Raw genomic sequence first — 10,265 nt, forward strand, 5'->3', positions numbered from 1 at the left:
CTTATGTGCTGGGAATTGTTTTGCCCGTTAAAGATCTTCGGAATTTTTCAACATGGCAACCTTTATTTGTTATCTGTGTTTATACCATGGGTGTGTCTAATAATGAAATTATGTACAATTGTCAGAGCTTCAAAGAAAGCTCTAATTAATACGACTTTTACTATACGTACGACATATGAACATCTGCTAGATTCTAAGCGTCATCTTGCAAAAGATAATTATATGTACAGATTTAGAGTCGTAACAATAAATGTCGACTATAAAAAGCTTTTCTAACTTATTTAAAGTTAAGAAGCGATTTTTCCCCTTCGTAGAGGAATTTGTACATTATAAAGAATCACATTTTAATAAATGTTACGATGAATAATGCATATTATGATAGTTAAACTGCTTATATAAGATGAGTTTATTCTAGAAAAATCGCTTCTTATATGAATTTTTATATGTGAGATGAACATATAAATAATTGGTAAATTGTGTACAACCAATCAAAAAACGGCTCCGTATGATATGTATCATGAATATTTGGAATGATTGTAACTTTTAATGCATACTACTTATAGTTATTAACTACATGTAGCGTTCATCACATAAATTCATATTATTGGACGTTTGAAATAAAGGACAAATAAATCTAAATTTATTTTTTATTTCCATTTAAAATTATTTATTTCAAGTTTAATATCAGTTTCTGTGCTTTTTATTAAACTCTATCGTCTGAGAGTATCAGTAAAGCAGATAATGCCACCCACACTAGATTTGATATATGTAAGTTCATAAATCAAATCAAATCAAACTTCTTTATTACCTATGCACCAAACTGTACTAAAATAAGTACTACAAATAATTATACAACAAACTGAATCCAGACAACGAGCGATCCTTTATTTACGGAATCTCGTAAAAAAAAATTATTCAACATTCTAAAAAAAATTTAATTTTCAAATGCATCATAATAAGTATATTATAAGTTCGCATTTGAATATTTTCTTGGATATTTTCTGTACGACTTGTAATTTTGATAGAAATCGAGAAAACCCTAATTCTCTTTCTTTTCCAATTTTCAACGCTATATGCACTAGTCTTATAACGGGAATTTTCAATTAAAGAAAAGCATACATATGACAAACCGAACAAATTTTAACTTATGTTATAAATTAGCTTACAAGCGGTCCTTATTTCTTAACCAGTTTAGCCATACATGACATTAAGTCAGAAAAAAAAAGTCATATTAATTGTCATTTCAATCACCCACAAAAAAAAGCTAAATGCCAATGTAATAAAAAGAAAGAAATTTTAATATCGATTTATTCGAATATAAAATACATATTTAAACTATAATTTATGCTTAGGCTTTACGCTTCTATTCTCCGATCCATCCAAAAATGAAAGAGGCAGGATGCTAACGGATTGGGGATAACCCTTCTTTGGCGTTATTTTTTCACTACACCATCCATAATGCGCACAAAATACAATAAGTATCACTTGTAATATTTTTCGTAGCAACATTTCTGTATTTATTAATAATTAAATTATAGTTGTTTACACTTAACTTGGTGGCTTATCACTGAAGCTAGTTGCGGTTAAACCGTTGGAATAATGATAATTATCTATCGAAACATTAGTAAACACAAAGGTTTTGTTATTATGGTTATATCTTTCCGGGTGTCCTTCGCAGATTGTTTTTAAATTGTTTGTTTACTATTCTAAATATAAGAATTAATAACAGTAAACAGAGACGTTATACAACTCTAGAGTCTCCAAAATCCCAGGAGTCACATTCATTTGTAAAACAATACTTCCCCGATGGGTCTTCGCCTGAATTATAACTTAAGACAATGATATCAGTTTTGTCATTTCTCGAACTTTTTTTTTGTTTTGCCAACGTGCAAATTTCTTGTGTAAGATCTATAATAACATATTATTATTGGCAACATTTTTTTTTTTTTTCATAAATCCCCTCAATTTTATCTATATTTGCTTTTGTGCAAAATTTATATATTCTTTTGTAGTAAGAACATTCAATGACATGTATTTCGATGCATCGATAACGGAAGTGGCAATTGTAAGAAAATAGCCCGTTAATGGGTTGTTAAATTTTCCATCCTCTAAGCGGATATGGCGAATAGCACAATAAACTTTATCATCCGTAATTAATTACATTACACGGTTTAATCTATTTACATTACATACCTAATGCAGCTGGATTGCAACTTTGATAGGCAACTTTTTTTAACGCAACAATGTATTTATAACTTTATTTATAAGTTGAATACGTTTGCGAATATTACAATTAATTTATATATGTTACTGTTAACCCGTTTTTATTAGAACGCGTTTTCCTTGGTATCTAGATGTAACTAACATCTATTATAAAATGAATCTATTTAAAATGAATATTTATTCAAGTATAGGTACTGAGTATATTATATTTATTACGATTATGGATCATTATAAACCAAATTAAAAAAATGACTAAATAGGATTAGAGAGTTTTTATTGAGAAGTAATAGCAAAACAAATTTTAGCTTATTACATATGTTTATTCCTACTGGTATTACGAACTAGTCTTAACCCGCTAAAATATAAAATATGTTTAAAAAAACTAAAAAAATAATAACTTTACTCATAGAAGTATCTAAATTGTCTCACTTTTTCATAAAAAATTCTACACGTGAGGAACTCATTTAATCCTGGCAATCCTTATCACACAATCATAAATCACATAAATAATAAAATACACTTCTGAAATTATTTTATTGTCACCGATCCTTGATAAGTGTTCAATGCTTGGATTAAGTCTCTACGTCTAAAGTGTGTCAAAATTAAATCTAAAGGACTCGTTGCATACAAACATAAAGGTGAAGCTATTATACATAAAAAATCAAGTTTAAAAAGTGTCATGAAACTTAAAAATATACAATGTGTAACAGGGATAGCAATAGTAATTATTAAACGCTCGTTATAAAATTGACAAAATGATAATAATGCATATACATATCAGTGTTTGCGATTTTAAGGTGTAGATTTTAAGACTGAAAAACGAAAGCATCTATTAATTCATTGATAACCCTCACTATCGAGAAATACGACGCTTGGGGTCAAACGATACTTTACAATACAGTTGACAACCGTTCAAACGCTGATCATTAGGGACCTATTCTAATGCTTTCTTTCTTGAAGAAGTCGACTATATTATACCTATATTGTGTCCGAATATTCGTATTTTTTTGCTATGTGGATTCTGCGTAACTCACACGATAATTCTTGCCTTGTTTTAAAGTTCTTGTGTTTCTACTGTCTATACTTATACATCCTTAAGATATCCCATCACCACATAGCTCAATTAACAACATCACACTTTTCGCTGCTTCCTAGATGGAGGCATACCGTATAGAACAACTATTTTTACCTCTCATGTGTAATGCACCCTTAACATGGTGACAACAAAACAAAACACGACAAATTAAAGAATTCCGTATTAAGATTCCATTTATATTTGGTGACTCTACCTGTCCAAATTAATTGTCTCTTGGGTTTGGATAATATTTAAATCATTGTCACTAAATATATTGTAACAGATAAGAGAAATGGTTGTATCGAGTCGAGTACTAAATGATCAGCTACAAAAAAATGACTTACGTAAAGAAAATAAGCATAGCCCTATGGTTTATTATTCTTGAATACTATAAACAATGAATTTTCTCATTTATAAAGCATTTCATTGCTATAAAACTAAAAATTAAATACTATAAACAAGTTGAACTGATAGAACCGATAGCCGTTGGGGAAAAACGAGTGGTGGACGAATGGAGACATCTCCCACAATATAGACAGACGACGACCAATCTTGGTAGAAATCTTTGAGTGAGGCCTTGGTTCAGTAGTGGATGTCCCACGCCTGAAGAGACGACGACTTTAAACAACAATAAGGGATATTGAAATTTATAAAATTACATACAATTCGTTGATAACATGGCAATTCTATGCAAATATTTATTTCCGATGATTTTCCTAGTGTAATAAGTCAAGATATAAACAATATCAATCTGTGTTTTACCATATAAAATGCGTGTCCATAAAAAGAAGCTAGGTCTGAATAATTTATAAATTATGTGTCAATTACTATTGAAGAATTGCATTTTTTATCCCGTAATGGCTGCATTATTCACTCTAAAATATTCTTTAGCTGTTAGTCCTATAGAAGCAAAATAAATCTCCGCTTTTTTATTTACAAAGAATGATAATAATAAGGGTCATTTTTAATATTAATAAAATTTAATTCAGTGGCTATGCAGACACCATATAACATTATAATAAAATGCATGCTTAGTGAAATTAAATAATGGCAAGATAAGTGCATTATTTATATAGATACCAGCTGCTTGCTTGCTTCGTCTGCGCTAACTCGGAGTTATAATTTGCCTATGTTACTCGGAAAATATGTAGCTTAAGTTTAAAAGGTTAACAATCAATTATAAAAACATAATACAATTATACAGATCCTACAAGTTACCTCCCAAGTCCCAATTTGTCGTAATATTCCACCCGCATAAGTACTGCTTGCTCCCTTGGAAAATATGCAGGATAAAGCTAAAGCTTTTCAGTATACTCTTTTCTATCGGTCTCAAATTATATTCCTAACTAATTTTATTAGAATGTATTCAAAGATTAGGCTAAACGTTAAATAGTTTCTTCTTTTTTTAGGCAAGATCTTGGTCAAGTGATAATTTATTTTTTTCTTCAAATCTGAATCGCTGTTGAGAAATGTTGTACCTACAAACTATATACAACACTACTCATTATCCATCTAAGTACTGCCTTTCAAATCAAAAAACGGCGTCGAAATCGGTACATCCATTTGAGAGCTACGGCGCTACAGCTAGACACCGATATCGATGTCAAACATATATAACATATAAGTTATTGCATCGGGGGTTGGAAATATTTGGATTTAACTTTCGATCGACAATATGAAGCGAAACCATATCGAACGCTTTGAGATTACACGCTTATTGAGTCAAGCATCGCTCTTAATATATATATTGTGTTGATCCGAATGTAACTTCAGTCATCACGCAACTTGGGTTCTGAACACTTCATCATGCTTTTCAAAGTATTCTTGGTGGCCTTTATGGCAGTGGGTAAGTTAAATGCATACATTTATAACCATATAGTAAAATAAGTATTTAAAAATACGAGTTCAAATAGTTAGAGAATGTGTAAAAATTTTTATTTTTCTGCATTTATTTGGTTAATAAATATATTGGTGAAATATACTATACATATTTGATGTCTCATTCTTTCTCTCATTTTCTTGGTGGGAATCTGTTACATCTTTCAATCGATAAACACGACAAACATCAGTTGGTACTATTTCCCATAATTATCTATTATCTATATATTATAATCTCGGTTATATGTTTACTAATTCGTGTTATTAATTATAAATTCTTAAATCTGTCGAAGTTCGTTTCTTTTTAATCGAAAGTTTTAATAATTTAAGTAAGATTTTATTGTGATTCTGTTATAAAGAATTTATTACATCTTTAGTACACAGGTTATTAAAAAATATAAATTTAAAATTTGGACAAAAATATGGCTATTAAAATAATTGGATAAGTGCATGGATATGATAAAAATATCATGATTTGTTTAGGTACATTTGAAGACAGAATTAGGATTATATCTTGCATACAAAATTTTGTTTTTAATACATTGGTTGATTCAACAGATAATGCATATTATACTAGTAGTTGATATCAACTTTTACATTTTATCTTTATTAAAAAGTTTATTTCTAACTTACTATATAAATAAATAACCTCATACCTAATAACAACGATTGAACAGTTGAAATATTTTCGTATAGATGTTAGGTACTACTATATGTTTGATACATCAGATCTATTGTAAAATGTTACTAGGAATAGAAATAGAGTAAGTGCGTATATCCTGGTCGGTTCCTAGTGTGAATTCCTGTTGCATTGACAACATTAATCCCAGTCTGGGTCACAGGATCGTCATAATATGGTGCAAGTCCCCTTCTTCCTGTGCAAGTCATTTACCAATTTACTTCGTCGCAACGTTCGCTAAAAACATTCAACTATTTGGCCTGTTTCTTTCTACTCTTACATTATGTCATGTTATGATATATATAATATACTATTTTATTTCGCAAAATTATTATAAAAATAATGTCATTATAGATATCTATTTATATCATCTTCCTTTTATTTCTAGTGATCTAAGCAAGAGATGTTTAATTACGATAAAGAGCGTGTCATTAAAAGGCCTGTAAAGCATATATAACATCACCGATCTTAGTTATGGGCGGTGGTGAATGGTGGTCACTTAACATCAGGTGACTCACCTGCCCCCTTTGGTTGCTCTGCCATAAGAGTTGCACACATATTGGTTAGATTACACGAGTGACCTATACATTAATTAGATTTAGTTTTGAATGGGTAACGATTAGTTATGTTCTCCACACAAATGATATATTTAAACTGTAACAATCGACGATAAAACAATGGTAAAACTATAATTGTAAAATTAGTTTGTGGGCCGCTAATATAGTGCATGGAAAATCGAAGTATTGTTTATGCTTGATTAATGTTATTAAGGTGATAAACATTAAATAATATAAGTTCTTAATGACTTTGTTTATACAAATCTGACAAATACAGAGAAATGTTTAATTGCTTAACGAGTAAATATGTGTTTAGATTAGATAGTTAGGGTTAAAAGGTTACTGAAGCAGATGTTTATACTTATAATAAAAGGTTATATTGATTAATAATTACATTCTTTGTTGCTATTGTGTAATGGTGATAAGCAATGACGTGATTTTTGTTAAATATGTTCAATTCTACACGTTTTCAAAAAATCACATAGCCTTGAGCGAAAATACGATTTTCTTTATTTATTTTATAATTAAAATAATCGTAGTCCCTCGATTGCTCGATAAAAAAGCAAATAAGCAATAATACCTTGATAATTTGCTTTAACATAATATAACGAAACATTTCCAATTCTAGGGTTATAGGAAAAGTTTTGTTGCTAATATTATTTTTCACAAAACAAACTATAAACTAAAAACAAAATATGTATTGCTCATTTTAATGTAAACTATAAATAAATTAATATATAATTAAACTCAACAGGAGTCTTAGGTGAGTTTAAGCTGAACGACGACGCGCGTCAGAAAATTAAGGATACCATAAAGAATACTTGCACCGAAAACGGGGCGGCCGATAAAATTGACCAAGTTGAGGTAAGACTGCAATAAGACTGCTAGGCTATTTTTATTTTATTTTATTATTATAGTCTTTATTGCACAAGAAATTTAATTCGTATTAATATTTTATTAATATTCTCTTAATATTTTTATGAACAAATTAAATGACTTCAAAATCATAAGAAGCGAACGAATGTGAAAATAATATTATAAGTGCTACCTTTAAACTTAAGACAATATTATAAAATAGAAAATGTTCAATTTTAAAGGGGCAAAATAAAGCTAATGCAAACATATGAAAGTAAAACAAAGCATGAGTTTATACGTATAACAAGTGAAACGATTCATTTTCAGGAATCAATCAAGAACTTCGTTGACTGCTTCAAGGGTCTGTTCAACTTTGAAACTCTCAAAAACGAAATCGAAGCGGCAAAACCTAACGGTGCCTTGGATGAGGTGTTCAAGAAGTGAGTAGATTACAAATATTGAATATATATGATTATAAATGATTTAGATATACAGGCATCATAATTGTTTAATATGATATCTATTTTTGGAACTAAAATATTAATTTGACAAAGTAATGAAATACACTCTCACAAATTTCTGCGTAACTTTGATAATTTCAGTGTATTATATACAAACAAATATACACTATATATAACACATCTTTTAATTAATAGAATTTTGTACCTTTCCATTCTCTTCTTCAATTCATTATTATTTCTGATAGTACTTAATTTTCGAAGAACCCTTTACAATTTGTTTTAAGAACCTTAACAAAAAAATCCATGCACCAAATCAGTTCAATCGCTCGTAAGACGACATGACCAACGGCAATAAGAATCTATTAAATAAGTATATCTAGATATCTATATAGTTTCATGCTATAAAATGACTAACAATTCACCAATTAAGGTACTGCGCTAAATCGCCGCAACTGAAGACATGCATCCACACACTCACGGAGGGCGTGACCCCGTGCCTGCCTGCCAACATCCGCGACAACCTCGGCGCTGGCAAGAACGTTAGCGATCAGCTGATCGATTTCGTATGCTACAAGGATGGCGACCGTATTGCTTGTACGTATCTATTTATGCACTAAGGATATAAATAATTATTAAAAAAAAAACTAAACCATCATCAAATTGTCAGAACTAGACCAATTTGAAATGGGACGAAAGACACCAGCTTTCGAATAAAAACAATAATTATTATTAAAGTCGGTGGCTCAGTCCAAAGTTCTGAGGTAAAAAAAGTTAATTGAGAACCCATTTTATTTTTTAAGTCGATTGAAATTCAATTAATCCAACACAACTTGATTATTGTATAGTATTGGTTGAAATTACGAAATTTAAATAAAAAATTGATATCGAAAACGAAAATACTAAAAGATTATAACATAAAAACTCATTTGTTGGAACACTTCATTAAGAATTTTTCAATTCATTAATTTTGTTCAGATATCTTTGATTAGTGTTCACACTTACATATTAAATCGGTCAATGGTTTTCAAAGTCTCTATAAAAACACTATTCAAACACTTTTCTATTCTTGAAAGTGTATTAAATGACTAACGTTTTATATCAGTTTTCAGTATTCAGTATATTCTTACAAGCACCAGAAAAATGATATGCCAATCATAATTTATATAATACCTACTTGTAATTACAGTGTTCATCGCTGAAGGAGGCCCCGAGTGTTTCCAGGAGAAGAGCGGAAGTCTCCGCGAATGCGCCACCAAGGCTAGGGAGGGCATCACTGGCGTTGAATCCGTGAAAGCCCTTTCTGTCGATGTATGTTTATGAAATAACTATGCATTTCTCATAATAATTAATAGATTTGATCCATGTAACCCATTACACAAAATTTGCTTGTTTGAAACTTCTACAATAACCGATGATTAGTGATAGATCCTGGAAAGCGAAAGAAGCCACCAGTTGAAGCATCCCTCAAACATGTACTGACCACAAGTTTTTGTTATTTTAGGAGCAATGCGCCAAGTTCGACGCTCTCTCCTCTTGCATCGTCAAAGCTCTTGAGGAATGCTCCACCCCAACCCCCGGCAACATGGCTGAATCACTCTTGAGATACATCAGGAAAGGAACTCCATGCAAGGTAGCTAAAGAATAAAATATGTTTCCTTCAGTTATTTTTAACCGTCTATTTTATTATATTATTTACATTGTTAGCATAACATTTAATAACAATCTTAATTACTTTTTTTGTTTCAGTCAAACTAAGCTCGCCCATCGTGAAAAGACTGTCATCTATAAGTGCCATTAAAATTTCGTAAAAAAACAATAAACGCACAATTTTTCTTTAATAATTTGTTTTATTACTATACATTTTTGCATACAATTAATGCATGTAGGTACCGATTAGGGAATGTATTATTCCTGATAGTTTTTTAATACATACGTATACTTGGTGTAGTCTATGATTGTGATACGATATTTTATATTCTACGCATCGATTCGCGCCAAAATATGGCTCCTTAGCTTTTAAATAAAATTTATATTATTGTTAGTTTTAAAACAAATAAAGCCTAAGCCTCTGAGAAACAATGTACTTTTATATATCTGGTCAAAGTATTGCTAAATTGTTTCAATAACTATCAAGATTACATCCAAAATAAAAACATACCGTATATACTGAAGTAGATTAGACATTAGCGGTCCGACCCAACTTCGCCCGTGGTATATGTATTACTTATAGCTCTCAGAAACCACGTATACATCTCAGAAACCGCCGCTGGGCCGCATTTCAATACTCATACTCTTTAGATTTATACTATCAGTAGGCCTAAGAAAACACATTTGACATTCCATCATCTAATGAATCATTTTGTGAATTGCTAGCAGATCTCTAGCACTTCCTCTATTTCGTAAAATGGCCATTCTCCGGGTCATGCGGTCATCTATATTTCAATTCATCAGCAGATTCATTAGTGCATAAATTTGAACGTAAACACATAATGTTGATACATATACAATAAATTCCGAAAAAAATGATACAATAAATT

At 30.4% G+C, this 10,265-nt stretch overlaps 1 protein-coding gene across 1 annotated transcript; it reads left to right on the forward strand.

The window, feature by feature from the left end:
* Positions 1-5,009: 5,009 nt before the first annotated feature.
* Positions 5,010-9,566, forward strand: LOC119831158 (27 kDa hemolymph protein-like). The gene is made up of 7 exons (XM_038354431.1): positions 5,010-5,144; positions 7,167-7,276; positions 7,595-7,707; positions 8,159-8,322; positions 8,915-9,036; positions 9,230-9,358; positions 9,475-9,566. The coding sequence occupies exons 1-7, from the start codon at positions 5,105-5,107 to the stop codon at positions 9,481-9,483; spliced, it is 687 nt and encodes a 228-aa protein (XP_038210359.1). The 5' UTR covers positions 5,010-5,104; the 3' UTR covers positions 9,484-9,566.
* Positions 9,567-10,265: the final 699 nt, after the last annotated feature.

This window comes from Zerene cesonia, chromosome 13 (assembly GCF_012273895.1).
Source record: "Zerene cesonia ecotype Mississippi chromosome 13, Zerene_cesonia_1.1, whole genome shotgun sequence".
NCBI lineage: Eukaryota > Metazoa > Arthropoda > Insecta > Lepidoptera > Pieridae > Zerene > Zerene cesonia.

Excerpts from the sequence above, each read along its gene's own strand:
- LOC119831158 (XM_038354431.1), top strand. The coding sequence starts at position 5,105 with ATGCTTTTCAAAGTATTCTTGGTGGCCTTTATGGCAGTGG. Across the intron at positions 5,145-7,166 it reads GGTGGCCTTTATGGCAGTGG|GAGTCTTAGGTGAGTTTAAG; the intron begins GTAAGTTAAATG and ends TAAACTCAACAG. Across the intron at positions 8,323-8,914 it reads GGATGGCGACCGTATTGCTT|TGTTCATCGCTGAAGGAGGC; the intron begins GTACGTATCTAT and ends TTGTAATTACAG.